At 50.4% G+C, this 20,568-nt stretch overlaps 2 protein-coding genes across 10 annotated transcripts in view; one reads left to right on the forward strand and one right to left on the reverse strand.

Moving 5' to 3' along the window:
• MORN4 (MORN repeat containing 4) overlaps positions 1 to 20,568 on the forward strand; it is a 34,542-nt gene that overhangs the window by 1,870 nt on the left and 12,104 nt on the right. For 4 of the 7 annotated variants that reach the window (XR_011382333.1, XR_007911066.2, XR_011382331.1 and 1 more), the window contains exons 2-6: positions 8,848 to 8,945; positions 11,282 to 11,396; positions 11,779 to 11,888; positions 12,139 to 12,348; positions 20,062 to 20,163. Coding sequence is in view for 2 of the 7 variants with exons in the window: in XM_008270303.4 (XP_008268525.1) it covers positions 8,879 to 8,945; positions 11,282 to 11,396; positions 11,779 to 11,888; positions 12,139 to 12,287 (441 nt within the window). In the remaining 5 variants the exon portion in view is untranslated. Of the gene's footprint in view, positions 1 to 8,847; positions 8,946 to 11,281; positions 11,397 to 11,778; positions 11,889 to 12,138; positions 13,460 to 16,167; positions 16,371 to 20,061; positions 20,164 to 20,568 lie in introns of those variants that run through there. The other 3 variants (XM_008270303.4, XM_002718592.5, XR_007911067.2) reach the window with 2 other exon arrangements.
• The window catches only part of HOGA1 (4-hydroxy-2-oxoglutarate aldolase 1), a 25,987-nt gene continuing 22,140 nt past the window's right edge, over positions 16,722 to 20,568 (reverse strand). For all 3 annotated transcript variants that reach the window (XM_002718577.5, XM_051824039.2, XM_017348471.3), the window contains one exon: positions 16,722 to 17,607. In XM_002718577.5, the coding sequence (XP_002718623.1) occupies positions 17,458 to 17,607 (150 nt within the window). In that variant the 3' untranslated portion in view covers positions 16,722 to 17,457. The remainder of the gene's footprint in view (positions 17,608 to 20,568) is intronic.

Here is a 20,568-nt window from a genome sequence, read left to right on the forward strand (position 1 = left end):
TATGGACACTGGTTCGTGTCCCAGCTGCTCCAATTCTGATCCAGCTCCTGGGAAAGCAGTGGGAGATGGTGGAGTGCTTGGACTGAACCCTTGCCATCCACGTGGTAGACCCCATGCATTCTACCTAAGGTTCCCCTTAATTAGTACTTCTGGTTGTGGTCTGGGGAATAGACATCATTTTAAAAAGCAACTACTGAAAGAAATATGCTATATTTCCCTAGCTCAGAAAGGAATAGAGGGGTTATCATTGTGTCATGGCAGGTTAAGCCACCTCCTCAAAGGCCTGCATCTCGCATCAGAGTGCCTGGTTCAAGTCCTGGCCACTCTGCATTTCTGTTCTAGCTTCTGGCTAATGTAATTGGGAGGCAACACCAAACCTATGTGAGAGACCTAGATGGAGTTCCTGGCTCCTGGCTTTTTTTTTTTTTTTTTTTTTAAGATTTATTTTAATTATTTGAAAGGCAGAGTTAGATGGGGCAGAGTGGGAAGACAGACAGAGAGAGGTCTTTCATCCACTGGTTAACTCCCCAGAAGGCCACAATGGCTGGGGTTGGGCCAGGCCGAAGCCAGGAGCCAGAAGCTTCATCCAGGTTTCCCATGTGGGTGCAGGGACTCAAGCACTTGAGGCATCTTCCTCTGCTTTCCCAGGCCCATTAGCAGAGAGCTAGATCAGAAATGGAGCAGCCAGGACTAGAACCAGCAGCCATATGAGATGCTGGCACCACAGGCAGCGGCCTAACCCGATACACCATAGCACTGGCTCCTGGCTCCTAACTTTGGCCTGGCCTAACCTTGACCATTGCTGGCATTTGGGGAGTGAATCTGTAGATAGAAGATCTCTCTCTTTCAAATGAAATTTTTGAAAAACAGAAATACAAATGCATAGTATGTACTTTAAAAAAACGGTTAGCCCATGTGGGAGAGGGAAGAGGCTCCTGGCTCCTGGTTTCAGATTGTCACAGCTCCTGCTGTTGTGGCCATCTGGGGAGTGAACCAGTGCATGGAGGATCTCTCTCTCTCTCTCTCTCTCTCTCTCTCTCTCTCTTTCTCTCTGTTTGCCTCTGCCTCCCTGTGACTCTGCCTTTCAAATAAATAAATAAATCTTAAAAAAAAAAAATGGTTAGCCTATTTATCTATTTGAGAGAGAGAGAGATCCCATACTCTGGTTCACTCCCTAAATGTCCACAATGGCAGGTTGGGAGTCAGGAATGCAATCCAGTCTCCCATGTGATGGCAGAAATCCAGTTACTGGAGCCATCACTGCTGCCTCCTGAGGTCTGCGTTAACAGGAAGCTGGAATCAGAAGCTAGAGCTGAGAATTAAGCCCAGGCACTCTGATGTGAGACATCAGAGCCTTAACTGCTAAGCCCGATGCCCTCCCCATGTAGTATGTAGTTTTGAAAACAAATGGGAGAAGACAGTGGCAGGGCTGGGCTGAGAGATGGTGTTCCAGTTGCTGTATAATAAATTATCCCAAAACCTAGCAGGTTAAAACAACCATATGATGCTCATGGATTCTCTGGGTCAGGAATTTGGACCTGTCAACACAGGGTTGGTCTCTCCCTGCTGCATGATATTACAGATGGTATGCAGGCTCAGGGGCTGGAGGCTCCTCCAGAGATGCCTGTTGCCTGGGCTAGGATGATTCACTGATGGACAGCCCACTGGAGCATCAATGTGTGGTTTGGCTTCCTCACACTGTGGTAGCCTGAGGGTAGCTGCACTTCTTTTGTGGTGGCCAGATCTCCCAGTGCGAGCGTACCAGAGAGCAAGATGGGAGTTGTGTCACCTTTCATGATCTAATCTCAGAGCACATCATCACATCCAAATTGTTCTATTGGTCAAAGCAGTTATGAGTTTCCTCAGAATCAAGAGAGGGGAGCTAGATTCTACCCTTTGATGGGTCAGTAGCAAGGTCAGATTGTAGAAGAAATGTGAGACAAAGGGTATTATTGCATACATATTTGGAAAATACAGTCTACCATGTTTGATAATAAGATAATCATACAAATTGTATTGACTTCCTTTAGATATTTTGGATATACTCCCAAGAGCTAACCACACACCAAAAATAGTAGTTGGGTTTACAACTTGATGTCTCAGAGAATATTTTGTCCATGATAATTCTCAATCTGGAGAAAAATCCCCTTTCAAGGGACCTTCTACTGGGTTCCCTGGAGTAAGGAGAAATACCACTCTGGAAGTTTTGTGTAGCTTAAGAAAAAGTAAATAGGGGCCAGCCTTGTGGTATAGCACAAGGCTGTGAGGCCAGCATTCCCATATGAACGCCAGTTCGAGTCCTGGCTGCCCCACTGCTGACCCAGCTCTCTGCTAATGCACTTGGGAAAGCAACAGAGGATGGCCCGAGTGCCATCCACATGAATGACCTGGATGAAGCTCCTGACTCCTGGCCCAGCCCCAGCCATTGCACCCATTTAGAGACTGAACCAGCAGATGGAAGATTCTTTCTGTCTCTGTCTCTCTCCTCTGCTTCTCCCTCTCTCTGTGACTCTGCCTTTCAAATAAATTTTTTTAAAAAGTAAATAAATTTTTTAAAAAAGTAAATAAATACTGTGTCATCACTGTGGCTACTCAATTCCCACTGCACTAACTTTTTCCTAAGTTTGAGTAAAGGCAAGTTGGTTATCTGCTGCCATTAAAAAAATTTTTTTTTAATTTATTTTGTATTTATTTGAGAGGCAGAGAGACACAGACAGATAGAGAAAGAAAGAGTTTCCACCCACTGGTGCACTATAATTGTTAGGGCTGGGCTGGGGCCAAAGCTGGGAGCCAGGAACCAATCCAGGTCTCTTCTGTGGGAGACAGGAGCCCACTTTCTTGTGCCATCTCTGCTGTCTCCAGGGTCTGCTTTAGCAGGAAGCTGGAGTCAGGAGCTGGTGCCCAGCGATGAACCCAGGCTCTCCAATATGGGATATAGAAGTCCTAACTTGTAACTTAAGGGCTAGGCCAAATGTCCACACCCCCACCCCTGCCAAACACATAGAGGAAAGGCCCTTATCTGTGTAAGTGACGATTTCATGCTTATGTATTGGAATGGGGGCTTTAGCAGAAGATGCAGCCCTTCAGATTCCAGCGGATGTGTTTTTTGAAGGGAAGAAACAGTTCTGTACCATAAGCTGACTTTTGGTGCTGTGACTTAATTAGTTCTAGGAAGAGCTGAAGATGGTCTGTAGCTATCAAAATGCCTATCTGGACTGGAAATAGTTTCCTTCTTTAGTTCTGATGGAAAACTGCTTCTCTTCCCCTCATTAAAGTTGTATTTGCAGCAGAGTCACGTTGACCTCAACCCCAGCACACGTTGATGCTGGGCTGATGATAAGAGCCTTGTGAGCCTGAAATGAGATGCTGACCTTATGGGACACTGATAGGGCAGAGATGGCACAGCAGGCGCCAGCATCACTCCTCTGAGAGCCCCCAGAGGTTCAGCAGGGGGCTTTAGGATGGGAAGAAAGTGGTCCTTGCCAGAGAACTTGGACTTGGAGCTCCTGACTGCTATCTGGAGAAATGCAAAAATCCCAGACAAATGACCCCCAAACATCTCTCAAACAGGCTCCATTAAGCAGGCTTCATTATGGGCTAGAAATGGAATTTTTTCCATATATGGGCGAGAGCACAGGAATTCTCAGAACTCATCTGCCCTTGTGTCTGAGAGATGAAGAAACTGGAGCTCTGAGACAGGGCCAGGGCCTCGATGTGACTGCATCCCACCCCACACCCCACGCCCGGCCAGACTGTCGTCCCGTCGCATCATCTCTGGGCTTTGGGTGTCTGTTACAAAACCTGGTGTGACAATAAGGCCACATTTACAATACCCAAGGGATGTGGATATAGAATGAAGGGGTGACAGCTTTAATTGGATTTTTCTCTGCTTAGTACATACCTCATTAGTCAAAATTGATGAGTTTTTCTATTTCAAAATGTTACCTGAGGGACCAGCACTGTGGCATAGCAAGTAAAGCCGCTGCCTGCAGCACTGGCAGCCCATATAGGCACCAGTTCAAAACCCAGCTGCTCCACTTCCAATCCAGCTCCCTGCTAATGCACCTGGGAAAGCTGCAGAAGATGGCCCAAGTCCTTGGGCCCCTGCACCCATGTGGGAGACCCAGAAAAAGCTCCTGGCTTCAGCCTGGTTTAGCTCTGGCCTTTGTGGTCATGTAGGGAGTGAACCAGCAGATGGAAGATCTCTCTCTGTCTCTCCCTCTCTACCCTCTCTGTAACTCTGCCTTTCAAGTAAATAAAATAAATCTTCTAAAAAAAAAAGTTACCTCAATTGTATTGGTAGCATTTTTATACTGAGCAAAGACTTGAGAGAAATTTCCATTTAAGTAAGCAGATGCATGCTTATATGTTTTTCTTTCTTAAAATTTTGTATTATTTTAATTTTATTTGAAAGGCAGAGAAACCCATAGAGATAGTCCATCAGTGATTCACTCCCCAAATGCCTGCAATAGCCAGGGCTGGGCTAAGCCAAAACCAAGAACCTGGAACTCTGTCCAGGTCTCTCACATGGGTGGCAGGGACCCAGGTACTCGAGTCCCCACCTGCTGCCTCCCAGGGTATGCATAAGCAGGAAGCTGGAGTGGACGCTGAACCAGGACTCAAGCCAGGTACTCTGATATGGGATACAGGCCTCCCAAGTAGCGACTTAATCACTGCACCAAATGTCCACCCCTAAAGGTCTCTTTCTGAAGGAGGAGAAGAAACTAACGTGTAGTGGGCAGGGCCATGTGGTGTTCTAGGTACTTTTTTTTTTTTTTTAAGATTTATTTATTTATTTGAAAGAGTTACACAGAGAGAGGAGAGGCAGAGAGAGAGAGAGAGAGGTTTTCCATCCAATGGTTCACTCCCCAGATGGCTGCAACGGCCAAAGCTGTGCCAATTCTAAGCCAGGAGCCTGGAGCCTCCTCTGGGTCTCCCACATGGGTGCAGGGGCCCAGGGACCTGGGCCATCCTCCACTGCTTTCCCAGGCCACAGCAGAGAGCTGGACAGGAAGTGGAGCAACCAGGTCTCAAACCAGTGCCCATAAGGGAAGCTGGCGCTTCAGGCTAGGGCGTTAACCCACTGCACCACAGCGCCAGCCCCTCTAGGTACTTTCATGTATGTTGTTTAATTTGATCCACCTGCCAAATATGTGAAGTAGGTATTTGAGTATTAACTCTACTTTATAGATGAGATTTAGAAACACTGAAGTAACTTTCCCATGATTACATGGGGAGCTAAGGTTTGAACTCAGGTCTTTCTGCTGTCAGGAACTGAACTCAGGTCTTTCTGCTCCATTATACTGGGAGGCAACATAGGATAGGATAACGTAAGTTTGTGCACTACCTAGAGGAGCCCCAGAGTCCAATTGCCAGGGCTCTGATCACACAGGTTGGCTGGGTGACCTTCATTAGTTTGCTTGTCCTCTATGTGCTTCCGTTTCCTCAACTGTAACATGGAGATCTTGATACCTGCCTCATAAAGTTCTTGGAAGTGAAAGTAGATCACATATTCACACACACAGTAAGTGTTGGTTCCTGCTACACATTTCAGGTGGCTTCTCTGGCATCAGCCCAATTGATCTTTGAGGGTTGTGCCACAAGGATGGGAGTGTAAATAATGCAGCACCAAAACCCACTACGATTTGGAAAAGACAAACTTAATGTCCTGGTGGTTTTAGTTGAACATGTAAAGCATCCTTTTTGTTAAAATATACCAGACCCTTCCTGTGCTGTGGAGTCCACTCTTTGCAACTCCATCTTGGCTTTCATAGTGGAGCATCACTGTAACCTTTAACAGTGGGTGTGGGTTCAGCACCTCTGGGACTTACAGGAAAAGAGAGAGAGAGTCGTTGGTCCTAGGCCTCAGGAACTGAGGAATCCCCTTCAGTGGTGTGCACTAGGTCTGGTTCCTGTGCTTGGAAGAGAAGGTGCACTTTTCCTACAGGTCTCCTGTCGCTCCCCCTCTTCGCGGAGGAACGACACAGGACCCTGCGCTGTTCTTTTGTCTGCTCGGCCCTTCCCGGGTTTGCTGCTGGTCCTTCCCGGGTTGGCTACCGATCCTTCCACCTCCGTGGAAGGGCGGTTCCCCCTGCCAATTTCCCCACTTCCTCAGGGGAGCGGCACACCGCCAGCCGGCTCTCTCGGGGGCTGCACAGATGTTCCTCAGGTGTTCCTGGTGCATGTTGTCTCTCTCCTCCTTTATAGTCCTCTTCCACCAATCCCAACTCTGCTACCCACACGCCAAGTACGCTGCTCTCCTCCAATCAGGAGCAGGATCAGCTCCTGCAGGTTACTGGTCGAACTGGAGGCAGCTGTGTAAAAGTTGTTTACTCCTCTCCCAGCGCCATATTGTGGGAGAGCAGATGCATAGAATAAGTCTTAATTCCAGTAACTTAGTCTAGTCCGAGTTGCTCCCCTGTCTCCTGTGCCTGAGGGTCAGGCTGTGGGTCAGTTGTTCATCTTGGGAGATTTGTCAAGGATGCTTTATAGTTCAGAGAGCTTTTCCACAGTTAGTGGACTGGCAGTTCACAGATTTGCAGTAATCCAATGGTGCGCTTTTTTTTTTTTTTTTTTAATTTTTTTGCCAGGCAGAGTTAGACAGTGAGAGAGAGAGAGACAGAGAGAGAGAGAGTTATAGACAGTGAGAGAGAGACAGAGAGAAAGGTCTTCCTTACGTTGGTTCACTCTCCTAATGGCCGCTACAGCCGGCATTGTGCCGATCCGAAGCCAGGAGCTGGCTACTTCCTCACAGTCTTCCATGCAGGTGCAGGGACCCAAGCACTTGGGCCATCCTCCACTGCTCTCCCGGGCCACAGCAGAGAGCTGGACTGGAAGAGGGGCAACCGGGACTTGTACCGGCACCCCAACCGGGACTAGAACCCGGGGTTCCGGCGCCGCAGGCAGAGGATTAGCCAAGTGAGCCACGGCGCCGGCCTAATGGTGTGCTTCTTAAACAAAACTGCAGATCCTCAAGCTCTGACTGCAGAATCTGATTCAGTGGTCTGGTGTGGGCCTACGACTCTGCATTGCCACAATCACTTGAAAACCTTGTATTGCTTTTGTTTGGAAAAGATGAAGGAATGAATAAAAAGGCTTCTGGAATTAAGAGAGAAGCAAGGACTGAGTGCTTGGTGCGCGTCAGTGCATTCCGTTTGTCTCTGTAGTGAATGCTGCTATGGGTGTTCTCACTCTGCAGCACCTCCTTGAACACAATGTTCTGGTACCACTGGTACCATCGGTACGAAGCCATATAGAGGCTGTCCTCTCTGCACTGTGGGGTATGCCTGATGGCCATTCCTTCTGCTCTTACTACCCAGTTATCCCACAGACCACCCACTCCTACCTGACTGTATCAGCAGCTTTGCTGTGTACAGATGCACCACTCTAAAACAGAGCGGCTCCCAACAACACACATTGATTTATCCCATGATTCTGTAACTAACTAGCTTGAGGCTGGGCTTGGAAAGTAGAAATAATGATGATACCCATCCGGTAAAGTTCACTGTGAAATGAAATCAAATAATGTATTCATTCACACATCACTGAGGATACAGAAAAAGCAACTAAATGTCTGCTGGTCTTGCCTGAGCTCACTTACCCCTCTGTGGTCAGCTGGAGCAGCTGCTCCGTGTAGCCACTCATCATCCTGGGGGCTGATCAGGTCCAGATGCAAACCCGGTGCTCCATCACCTTTGCAAATGCCCCGTTAGTAGAGCAACTCACACAGCCAACCCAGATCCAGTGGGCACGGGAATAAATAAATACTGCCTCTTAATGGGAGGATCTGCCATGTCATATGGCATGGGCATGAATGGAGGGAGAAAAACGGTGCCCATTTTAATGGTCTATTCAGTTATCACATCTTCCCTGCAAACTTTCTTCCCTGTAGGCTTTGTCTACCCCACCCCTCCTGCTCCCTTTGCCGTAATCATTTTTTCAGAACACTGCTTTCATCGTATTCCATCCCTGTTCACAACTCCTCCCCCAGAAACTTCCTCTTTTCTCCACAATGTCAGCTATAAGCTCTTCTGCCTGGTTTTCATGGGTCTCCTTAAACTAGCCTGACCTAACAGTGGTAGCTAGAGTGTGGGAGACAAAGGGCCAGCCACGGTCAGGGAGGCAGGTGCTTGTTCCAGCTCAGCCACCAACCCACCCCTTAACCTCTCTGGGCTTCTGTCCCTCCAGCCACAAATGACAGTATTTGGACAACTAAGTCCAGTAGGTTATTTTCAGATTTCAGATGTTGGCAGACTGTACCGAGACAATTCATGTCCTATTGCTCCCCAAATACCTGTTACAGTGAGACCAGGCTTGTGTTCCCTGTGAACTGCCCATGTCTCCCTTGCTCGTTTGGTGTTCGTCCCATTCCCCGTGTGTTCCCAATCTGGGGCTGCTCTCTGCTTTCTCCCTGCTCGCTTTAAACCCCACCCATCCCATCTTCATTCATCTCTGCCAGCCAAGCTGGCACCTGATTGCACTATCTCTAGTATAATTCAGGTTTTACTTGTTGGTTGAATTGACTAGATTATAATCTCACTGAGGGAAGAGACGATGTGCTGACTAAACACATAGTAGGTGTTGAGTAAATCTTCGTCGATTAATCCTCCACTGCCAGGTCATAGAGAACTGGAACTAACTGAAACCTTTAAAACCAAGAGGAGGATAATTGTGCTTGGGTAGAGGTGGTGATGATGGCGGTGGTTGGAGAAGTGGGTGTTTTTGTTAAAAGTATCCAAGTCAGTGGAGATGAGCGGCCTGGCGGCCTCAGAGAGTGTGGCAGTGATGTTTTGCGGAGCACCCCTCCAGCGTGGTGTGACACTGTTTTCCTCTGCTTGTTTCCTACAGCTTTCACCCTTTTCTTCTGTAAGCTGTCACCATGACCCTGACAAAGGGTTCCTTCACCTACTCCAGTGGGGAAGAATACCGTGGCGAGTGGAAGGAGGGTGAGAAGGACCCCTGGGGGAATCTCAGGGCACCAGGCTAGACAGCCAACTCTCTGGAGCTTCAGGACTATTTCCCACTCCAGGGCTTGATTCCAGAGTGCCTTTCCTTTGTTCTATGTTAGGGTTAAATAACAGTTAGAAAATGCTCTTATTCACCCAAACCCCCACAAGTGAATTAAGTCCTTACATTTCTAAATTTGAAAGGATGTTTCAACATCCTTTCATCCTTCAGTAATATTATTTGGGAATTTTAAAAAATAAATGCTAATGTACCCAGCAGAGTATAGTGAATCATTTTAAGTGTCCATAAATTAGAGTACAGAGTTCAGTGCAATGAATTGGTTCCAATGAATCTTAAGAAGTTAGGGGGGCTGGCGCTGTGGCGTAGTGGGTAAAGCCACCACCTGCAGTGCCGTCATTAAAACCTGGCTGCTCCACTTTTTTTTTTTTTAAGATTTATTTATTTGGAAGTCAGAGTTACACAGAGAGAGAAGGAGAGGCAGAGAGAGAAAGAGGTCTTCCATCTGCTGGTTCACTCCCCAATTGACTGCAACCGTTGGAGCTGCGATGATCCAAAGCCGGGAGCCGGGAGCTTCCTCCAGGTCCCCCAGTTGGGTGCAGAGGCCCAAGTACTTGGGCCATCTTCTACTGCTTTCTCAGGCCATAGCAGAGAGCTGGATTGAAGTGGAACAGCCGGTACTTGAACTGGCACCCATATGGGATGCTGGCACTACAGGTGGCAGCTTTACCCACTACGCTACAGCACGGGCCCCTGCTCCACTTCTGATCCGGCTCTCTGTTATAGCTTGGGAAAGCAGTGGAGGATGGCCCAGGTGCTTGGGCTCCTGCACTCTTGTGGGAGACTCGGAAGAAGCTCCTGGCTCCTGGCTTCAGATCGGCCCATCTCCGGCTGTTGTGGCCATCTGGGGAATGAACCAGCAGATGGAAGATCTCTCTGCGTCAGCGTCTGCCTCTGCCTCTCTGTAACTCTGCCTTTCAAATAAATAAATCTTTAAAAAAAATGTTAGGACGATCTGAAAAGTAGGGCAGACACTCAAGAACAAATGAGATTCATTGCCTTGAATTTCCTGTGACACACAGCTCATTACCTTTGGAAGTGTCCATTCATAGGACTAGTCAAATTCTTTGGAGCCTGACATTATGCAGGAAGCAGTTTAATGACATTCAGTTTGGAAGCACAGTCTGGCTGCTTTGAAGTCTTGCAGGCCCAGTGCTAGCAAGCCAGGAAGTGCCCCGAGGGGCTGGACTCCCTGCCCTCTCGAAGGTGAAGGGCAGTTCAAGCTGTTACCAGACACTCGCCTCATTCTGCTCACATTAGATCCCCGTGGCTGATGAATGCATGAGCCTTCAGAAGTTGTGCAGATGGGGCGTGACCTTGCCTCTTCCCATCCCAAGCCTTTTCTCTTGCCTCCCAAACACCTGCTGTCCCCTCAAAGATGGCCTTTTGGAGGAGAGACTGCCTGAGGCTCTGCTGGGGGCAGTCTCTGTCCACCAAAGGAACACCCTCACCTGTGTTTGAAGGACATGACTGCTCTGTGTTCTGGTCCATTCAGTGGGTAAGCACGACAGTATGGTAAGCACAGCAGACAGAGCTCAGCCAGTGCTGCCAGGGAGGGTGTCAGGTTCACCCAGGAGCCTCCCAGTCTAAGGGATATGTCTGTTTGTTTCTCAGAGAGGCCCCTGTGTAAAGGTGAGTGTTGAGGGCTCCCTGTCGGGCTGCCCGCTGCATCTGCATTCTTGCTCCCCTGCTCAGAGCTCTGTGATCTCCAGCAAGTTATTTAGCTTCTCCCTGCCTCAATTTTCCCATCTGGCAAATGGAATAAAAATAGTACTATGCCTACTTCATAAGGTTTTCATGAAGATTAAATTAGATGATAAATACAGAGTGCTCAGAAGACTGGCTGGCTCATAGCAAAGCTACTATAAATGTTAGCTGTTTTTATTTACTTATTTATTTATTGAGAAGTAGACAGAGAGCTCCCATCTGCTGGTCCATTCCCCAAAGGCCCAAACAGCCCATGCATCTGAACCCCTAGGCCAGACTCCTGCCCAGGTAGGGTTATTTTCAAGTGCCCACTTGCCATTCATACTTGGGGGACCCTGCTCCATAGGTGATGGCTGTGACTTAGGATGGGCAGTCCAAGGAGCAATATTTTCCTGGTGCCTGGACTGGGTAACATTGTGCCCTGCGAATGCCCTGGCTTTTCTTCTTTCCTCTGGGGCCCAGGGCATGGGGGGTAAGGGATGCTGGGCGAGTGAGAAGGGATCAGAAGCTGCCCCTTTCCAACCTCACACCTGTCCATCTTTTTGCTCAGGCCGCAGGCATGGCTTTGGTCAGCTGATGTTTGCAGATGGTGGCACCTACCTGGGTCATTTTGAGAATGGGCTTTTTAACGGCTTCGGGGTACTGACCTTCTCAGATGGCTCAAGGTGGGTATCAGGTCATTGCTTTCCTAGCCTTCCACTGGGGAGGCTCTGATTCTAAAGTGGGGCAGGCAGGGAGTGAGCAGCTCTTTTGTTGGTGACATTTGAAATCAATCTAAAATTTGAAATGTCAAGGAGTGAGTGACCTTGCACTCTACTTACTAGATTCTTTCCTTGAGATTCGGGCCTCACATCATACATACACGCCGACCCTTCTCTGCTGGCTGCGAATGGGGTGGGTGTGGCTGGGTCGAGCTCCAGGCTCAGTGCCGACAGCTCTGCTCTGCTCCTGGGTCTTAGTGAGGAGCACATAGCGGCAGCTGCTGGCTTCAGTGAACCCAGATGGCTAACATGCCCACTAAAGGCTAACATCTTGGTGTTTCCGCAGGTACGAGGGGGAGTTTGCTCAGGGCAAGTTTAACGGCGTCGGAGTCTTCATCCGACACGACAACATGACCTTTGAGGGGGAATTTAAAAATGGCAGAGTAGATGGTTTTGGTAAGTTTCAGCCCAACGGGACGGGTGCCTTGGGTGGGCACAGCAGGGTGGAAATACCTTTTTAGTGCAGCCCCTCCCCTGGCTACCCCACAGCCGCAGGGGTCGTGCCCCCATGCCTCCCCACCCAGCTGCCCTGCTGAGGACTCCTGAGCAGAGCCTCGAGTTTTTCGCATCTTTGGCCTCGGCACGCCAAGCTAGCCGCTGCAGCGTTAGTGTCACCATCACTCCGTATTTGTCTGTCCTCCCCAAGGCCTGCTGACTTTCCCTGATGGCTCTCACGGCATCCCGCGCAACGAGGGCCTGTTTGAGAACAACAAGCTGCTGCGGCGGGAGAAGTGCTCGGCCGTGGTCCAGCGGGCCCAGAGCGCCTCCAAGTCAGCCAGAAGCCTCACCGCCTGATGCGGGGCTGGGCACCAGCTGCCGAGGACTGGGAAGGGCCAAGGCCCGTGGTTCAGCCGAGGTGAGCAGTCGGACCAGATCTGAGCCGAGCTGAGCCGAGAGGACTGCGGAGCAGCAGCCCTGTGCTCTGCCCGGCACCTGCCAGTCGGAACCCAGCCGCAGGAAATGCCAGGGCGTCTGTTCACAGGCCCTGCCCCAGCCGCCAGCAGTCTGTTGTTTCTTCATCTTTAGGTGCAAGAGGACAGAGGGAAAGCCGCCTCGTCTCACTCGTTGTCTCTGTTCCTACACCTTAGGCTTAGCCAGTGCAGACCAGATGGGGCCTGCTACCCCTTTCTGCTGAGTGATAGAGAATAATCTCTTCATTCTGCCTACATCTGGGGCGGATGATCCTAACTTCTACGTAGGGCCTGTGCTTTGTGCTACCCTGGAGAAGTAAGGAGAGGAACAGGGGCACGTAGTACAGTTGGCAGAGCTTTTCTGTTACTGCCTCCTTCACCGCTGCTTGGAGCCTGCTCCACACTCTCTAGCCAGAATGATCCTCCTCTCTGCTTGTCCGTCCGTGAGGACCCGGCAAGCGTGCAGCGTGTTCCTCCCTGACTGTCCAAGCTGTCGTCCTTACCTTGCAGGTGATCCCCATCCGTGCCTCTCCTTCCTTAGATGTCAAACAGGACCCCTTCATGGGCTCTTCAAGAAAGACTCGCACACGCAGTCACCTTACAGAACTTGCACTTCTTACTTACACCAGGGCCGAGTACATGTAAGCACCTCACTTGGCTGCCCACCATGGAGGGAACTGAATCCCTGCGGATGGTGTGGACTGACAACGGCCTTTCCCAGTGTGCCGTGGGTCAGACTCAACCACACCCCTTACGTGTAAGTGGAATTGGCCTTCCAGGACTGTGGTGGACTAAGGAGCATGTGACTCTGTGCATCTGGTTCACTGCGACTTTTCTGCCATGAGACCTGGTATCACTCCTGACGGACAGGATCCCTGCACAGTTACACGGAGGCTTCCAGTTACCCTGTGACCCAGACACGTGGCCAGTCCCTATCCTCACACCGCCTGTCCCTCCACAGCAGATTGTGGTGAAAACGATAGCCGTGTGCCTCTATTTATTCTCTGGATTGTACTGTAGAGCAAGTGTTTATGAAGAATAAACAGATCACAAGAACTGCCTCTACTTAGCTTTCCTTTCTCGTCCTTGGGCTTGATGTTTCTTTTTTTTTTTTTTTTTTTTTTGACAGGCAGAGTGGACAGTGAGAGAGAGAGACAGAGAGAAAAGTCTTCCTTTCCCCGTTGGTTCACCCTCCAATGGCCGCCGCGGCCAGCGCGGTGCAGCTGGTGCACCACGCTGATCCCATGGCAGGAGCCAGGAGCCAGGTACTTATCCTGGTCTCCCATGGGGTGCAGGGCCCAAGCACCTGGGCCATCCTCCACTGCACTCCCGGGCCACAGCAGAGAGCTGGCCTGGAAGAGGGGCAACCGGGACAGAATCTGGCACCCCGACCGGGACTAGAACCTGGTGTGCCGGCGCCGCAAGGTGGAGGATTAGCCTAGTGAGCCGCGGCGCCGGCCTGGGCTTGATGTTTCTAAAAGTTCATCAGGCTGGGGCTTGGGACTGACCTGCACACTGAATGATGTAATATCATCTGATTCTGAAACCTTTGCAGAGTGGGGGTGTGAAGTGAACTTTTCTTTTATGCAGATAGGCTCAGGTTACCCAAATGAGCAAGTGCCAAGCCAGATGGGATTTGTGTCCCTTTCTCCCTGACTCCAACTCCCTTTCCACTGGATTCCTCGTAACCTAAGCATCAGAGTGCTAAGCCCTGAGACCACTTTGCTACCAGACCTGCTGGGCTGCCTCAGGCAAGTCAGCTCCTGCCCAGGGCGCCCTTGCTCGGAGCCACGCCGAGCTTTTGAGGTGCATGATCTTGCTCAGTCCTCGGCACAGCCCTAGAGGAAGGCCTCTTATTATCATCTTTGTGTTACTGATGAGGCTCAGGGAGGTTAGGTGGATTTTCCCAAGTCCGGCAGACGCACTAAGGGGCAGATCCAGAATTTAAATCCAGTCTGAGCCGGCGCCGTGGCTCAATAGGCTAATCCTCCACCTTGCGGCGCCGGCACACCGGGTTCTAGTCCCGGTTGGGGCGCCGGATTCTGTCCCGGTTGCCCCTCTTCCAGGCCAGCTCTCTGCTATGGCCAGGGAGTGCAGTGGAGGATGGCCCAGGTGCTTGGGCCCTGCACCCCATGGGAGACCAGGAAAAGCACCTGGCTCCTGGCTCCTGCCAGGATCAGCGCGGTGCGCCGGCTGCAGCGGCGGCCATTGGAGGGTGAACCAACGGCAAAGGAAGACCTTTCTCTCTCTGTCTCTCTCTCTCACTGTCCACTCTGCCTGTCAAAAAAAAAAAAAAAAAAAAAAAAAAAAATCCAGTCTGTTTAAGCCCAAAGGCAAAGCTCTTAACCAGTGCACTAGCCTACCTCCCCAGCCTTGTCTTTCTCCCTGCCCTAAGCCTGAGTCTCCTGACAGGTACCATGAAAGGAGCCCAGAGGCTAAGCCCCAACCTTTAGTGCCACCCAGATGTCTACTTTTTTTTTTTTTTTTTTTGACAGGCAGAGTGGACAGAGAGAGAGACAGAGAGAAAGGTCTTCCTTTTGCCGTTGGTTCACCCTCCAATGGCCAGTGCGGCTGGCGCATTGCACTGATCCGAAGCCAGGAGCCAGGTGCTTTTCCTGGTCTCCCATGAGGGTGCAGGGCCCAAGGACTTGGGCTATCCTCCACTGCACTCCTGGGCCATAGCAGAGAGCTGGCCTGGAAGAGGGGCAACCGGGACAGAATCTGGCGCCCTAACTGGGACTAGAACCTGGTGTGCTGGCGCCGCAAGGCGGAGGATTAGCCTAGTGAGCCATGGCGCCAGCCCTGTCTACTTGCCATTGAAAATTGATGTCGTGTGTGTTATTCTCTAACCAGGGTCCATTTCCCTCACATACACCCCCTTTATTTGAGGGTCAGAGGGATCAGAAAGGGTGACAGAAAGATCTCTCATCCACTGATTCACACCCTCAAATGCTTGCAATGATTGGGACTGGGCTGGGCCAAAACTGGGAGCCAGGAACTCAATTCATCTCCCACTTTGGTGGGTGGAGTCCAGTCATTTGAGCCATCGCTGCATTAGCAAGAAGCTGGAGTCAAGAGCCAGAGCTGGGTATCAAACCCAGGCACTCTGTCATGGGATGCAGGCACCTTAACCCAGGCCAAACACTCACTCCTATTTAACTCTTAACTTTATACTTTTGTTTTAGTAATTTTTTTATTTGAAAGACAGAGAGATCTCCCATCTGCTGGGTCACTCCCCAAATGCCCACAACAGCCAGGGCTAGGTCAGGCTCAAAGTAGGAGCAGGGTGGCAGGGACCCAACTATTTGAACCTTTACTGCTGCCTCCCAGGGTGCACAGTAACAGATAGCTGGAATTGATAGAACCAAAACTCAAACCTAGACAAATAAATAAATCACTTAAAATATATTTAGGGGCTGGTATCATAGTGCAGTGGGTTAAGCTGTTACCTGCAATGCCAGCATCCATATGAGGGCCAGTTTGAGTCCTGGCTGCTCTACTTCTGATCCAGCTCCCTGCTAACGTGCTTGGGAAAGGCAGTGAAAGATGGCCCAAGTACTTGGGGCCCTGCCACCCATGTGGGAGACCTGGATGGAATTTCTGGCTCTAGGCTTCTGCCTGGCCCAGCCTTGGCCACTGCAACAATTTGGAGAGTGAATCAGCAAATGAAACTGTGTGTGTGTGTCAGGGACAGTGCTGTGGCATAGCAGGTAAGCGGCTACCTGTAGTGCCTACATGTCATATGGGCACTGGTTGAATCCCAGCTGCTGCACTTCTAATCCAGTTCCCTACTGGTGCACCTGGGAAAGCAGCGGAAGATGACCCAAGTCCCTGGGCCCTCGCCACCCACGTCAGAGACCTGGAAGAAGCTCCTAATTCCTGGCTTCAACCTGGCCCAGGTTTGTTTTTTTTTTTCCTCCCTCTCTGTAACTATGCCTTTCAAATAAATTTTTTTAAAAACTAAAACATAATGTGAAATCTTAAAAAATTATTTCAGTTTTTCTGCCATTACATAGATACTACTATGGAAGAGGGTTAACCACATTGGAGAAGCTATTTGGTTAACATACTGTGTGTCTCCAAATATCCCAATTGTGCTTCCTTGCCTATTACAGTTTCCCACTAAAAAATTCATTAAGTCTTTCCTAGGCCACCATTAGTCTAATGCCTGTTTGGCCAGTCTTGTTAGGGCTCTCTCAGACTTGCAGAAAGGCAGCTGTGAGAGCTCAGGCACTTCCGGAGAGGTTCTTGACACGCAGCCAGGCGATCCAAGGTCTGCAGAGCAGCGGAGTGTCCATCTGAGCAGAGCCACACCAGCTTTACTTTAAACTTTATTAGAGTAACGAAGTGATTCTTTTTAATAATAAAAGAGACAGCCTATAGGCAAAATGTGGCCCTGTCTCAAGGCCAAGTGCCCCTTTCCTACTGTTTTGGACCTGGGCCGGTCACTGCGGTCTCTAGATTGTAACGTCTATCCACCAGGTGTCGTGGTTTAGCAGTCTGAAGGAGCCGGGCCGGCTCCCTGCATTAACAGTTGAATTGAGTTGGGGACAAGAATGTGTGGCGAAGGCAGGTAGATGGGGAAGGGTGTGATGGGTAGAAAGCAGCTGGCCCTTCCAAGACCAGCAGCTTCTCCAACCAGGTTCCCAACCTACCGCTACCCCTGGAAGGAGCCAGACGCAGGCTCTTAGGGTAGCCCTGGCTACCTAAGCCTAAGGATTGTAGCCCCAAGTCTAGGTAGTGATCCCGTCAGTAAGACCTGTTTGTGCCCAGATGCCCCCCACCCTTCCTCTCTTGCTGTGGCTTCAAGTGCCTTGGGTCACAGGAACACATGTGCAGTAGAGACCGTGAGACATTGCTCCTTCCCAGCCTGAAGGCTCAGAGACTCAGATGCAGGATACAAACGTGGGAAGTCACGGGGCTATGAGGATAAGAGTGCCGGAAGACCCCAGTCGGAAAAGAGGTCAGTACCCTTGCTTCTCCCACACGCCTTCAAGCTGCAGGTGCAAGGCAGGAGACCAACGAGCTCAGCCAGGCAGGTCCCCCGCTTGCTCTCAGAGCCAGCCATTGCTGGTGAAATCCACACGCAGGGCCTCCTCCTCAGCAGGGCTCAGTGCCTGCAGTGGGGCACGGCAGGGGCCTCCGTAGTAGCCAAACCAGTCCATGACTTTCTTCAGCCCCGGAATCCCGAAGCGCCGCGTCACCTAAGAAGCAGGGCCTGTTAGAAGGGTTAGGGAATCCCCCGCACGTACGTGCACACCCCTGGGGCCCAGACATCTGTCACTTTCAGACTTTCCAACCCCTGCCCCAGTAAAGCAACACTAGCACTTCTATGACACATGGGGTAGAATGGAATCCAGACCTAGAGACCTAAACCTGTCAGTATTAGAGCCACACATCAAAAGCTCAGAGGAAGGAAGGCGTCTCCTTTGGTCTCGAGGGAGAAACCCACCCCAACAGGGAGCAGGGCGCCATTCCATCCTCAGGCTGTGATGGAAGAAGGCAGCAAGGCTACAGATCTGGGCTCAAAAGCCCCAGGCTGTGGCCTAGTGCCTGGTACTTCACCCAGGAAGGAGAAGGGCCTCCCAGCGCCTCCCACACAGCTCAGACCCCTGCTCCCCTGGCCTAGCAGATCCCCCACCCACATAGCCATAGCTCTTCCCTTGGCTCTGAATTGCACGCTCTCACAGGAGAGGAAATGCTACCACCCAAAGACATTTTGCTGTGCCGCCATGGGTTACTGACTCGTTATTTCTAAGCAAGTTCTCTTGTCTAAAACATGAGGGGGCTCTAAGGGCCTTTCCATGAATGGGGCCTAGGGGACTTCAAAGCTGTTGTCTTAATTTAAAATCAGGCCTGGAATTTTACCAACTCAATGAGGCACCACGTTTCTTTGGTTTGGGTATACCAATTGGTTATAGCATGCTGATCAGTAATGTTAGATTAATCTTTGTCTAAAAACTAAGACAGTAACCAGTACTTAATCAAGTTTTATTTGGAGGGAAGGTAGAAATATGGGCTCCATGTAGGGTAGAATTAAGAGGGCTTAAATTAAAAGGGGGAGGCGGTGCTGTGGCACAGCAGGTAAAGCCGCTGCCTACAGTGCCAGTATCCCATATGGGCGCCGGTTCAAGTCCTGGCTGCTCCACTTCCAATCCAGCTCTCTGCTATGGCCTGGGAAAGCAGTAAATGACCCAAGTCCTTGGGCCCCTGCACCAGTGTGGGAGACCCCTAAGAAGCTCCTGGCTCCTGGCTTTGGATCAGCCCAGTTGTGGCCACCTGGGGAGTGAACCAGCAGATGGAGGACCTCTCTCTCTCTCTTTTCTCTCTCTCTCTCTCTCTCTTTCTCCTTCTATCCTCTCTCTATGCCTCTGCCTCTCTGTAACTCTGCCTTTCAAATAAATAAAATAAAACTAACAAATAAATAAAAAGAGGACCTTGGGGTAAATGATTAACAACTCTTCACCACTAGAGGCCAGTAGACTTCAGCCAGCCTGGGCTTGGGCCCTCCTCCCAGGCCTGCTCCCACCTGGGGTGTTCAGAGAGCCTGGCTCGTACCCCAGACCTGAGTGGGCGGGAAAGACCCAGGGCAGGGGAAGGAACCGAGCGGCACCTGGAGAAGAGCTTGCTCCACTGCGGGCCTCCGAGGACCTCGTGGACACAGCCTCTTCCCGCAGAGGCTGTGGAAAGCCCTAAGTACACCAGGGCCAGAGGTCGAGCGCAGGGCAGGTGCGGGAAGGGACACAGTGTTCAACCAGGGCAGGGCAAGAGGGTGACATCAAAGTGCTCTTGGGGTGTCTGAGCCTACAATTCAGGCAGCAAGAAAGGTGTTCCAGGCATTCCTGAGCAAGTGCCCGGGCTGGCACAGGAACAGGACAGAGTGAAGGGAGAGGGGACGGCAGCTGGACGTCTGCTGTCCCCAGTGGGCAACCCAAGCTACTTCATCTGAAAAACGAGGTGGTGACAGCAGTGACGCCACAGAGGTGTCACAGGATCCAGTGAAGAGAGCACTGCGAATACCAGGTCAGTCCCCAGGGTCCCGAACGCTGCTCCTTTTCCTGTCCTGATAGGATGCGGGGTCAGGCCTTCTCCTTCACAGATGGTGGGGGCTGAAGACCCTTTACCCAGAACCTGCGCCCTGTGGGGTTCAGCTAAGAGGCCTCATTAAGGCCAGTCCTTCCAACCTGTTATAGAGCGGCCCATCCCAGGACGAGCTTCCCATCTCGGGAGACTCGTGCTTTCTCCTCGGCCCTCACTTCCCGACCCGAGCGAATCTGCTGTGGTGGTGATGCCTGGCTCAGCCTCACATGCAAAACATACGGGAGTGCCAAAAACCTCACCCATCAAGATGAATAATGTATCAATGCAATATTTTAAAATCCATGAAGAATAAAGTTTTAGATAAAGACAGGATCTGACAGAGCTAAGTCTTGCCAAACTGTAGCCTCAGGCAAAAGTAAACATGTGTGCCCCTATACATGAGATTTTATTTGTTTTTTAATGCTTATTTTTTCTCCTAGATTTGGGGGAAAAAGTGATAAGATCGCTCCTATTAAAGTCAGAGAAGTAAAGTATAAATTCTATTTTTGATATACACATAATATTTAAACCTAAAATAGTGCTATGAGTTCTAATGTACCCACTTACCAATTTTTTAGCTTTTCAACTACATTAATGTTGAAGGGGTTGGAGGAGTCACCGCTGAGAACAACACAACTTTCAGGAAGATGGAGTGGAAGTACCTGCCCCTATTCTTCCCAGTAAGTACAATTAAAATCCTGGATGTTATGTAAGAACAGACATAAGAAGGCTCTGGAAGGTAGAAGATCGGCCAGGGACCCCCCAAAGACCAACACAACCCCGGGGGCTAGACAAGGGAGCCACCATGAAATGCCAATGGGCACAGACAATACAGGCCCCAACTCCAGGCTGCTCTCTCTGCCAATGGACTGGGAAAGGGGAAGCCTAACAAGATGGAGAACTCTAGACAATCACCTCTCTCCAGGCAGGCCAGCAATGGGTTAACAAGGAAGCCTGAGCCTCCACTGCTCAGTCCTGACTGGCCAGTGACAGAGGCCCCAGCGAGGACAGTCATGCTTCTCACCACTGCCCACCGTTAAGGAGGCCACCCCAGGCCAGCTCATCCCGACTCCCTCCTAGATACA

The sequence above is a fragment of the Oryctolagus cuniculus genome, chromosome 15 (genome assembly GCF_964237555.1).
Source record: "Oryctolagus cuniculus chromosome 15, mOryCun1.1, whole genome shotgun sequence".
NCBI lineage: Eukaryota > Metazoa > Chordata > Mammalia > Lagomorpha > Leporidae > Oryctolagus > Oryctolagus cuniculus.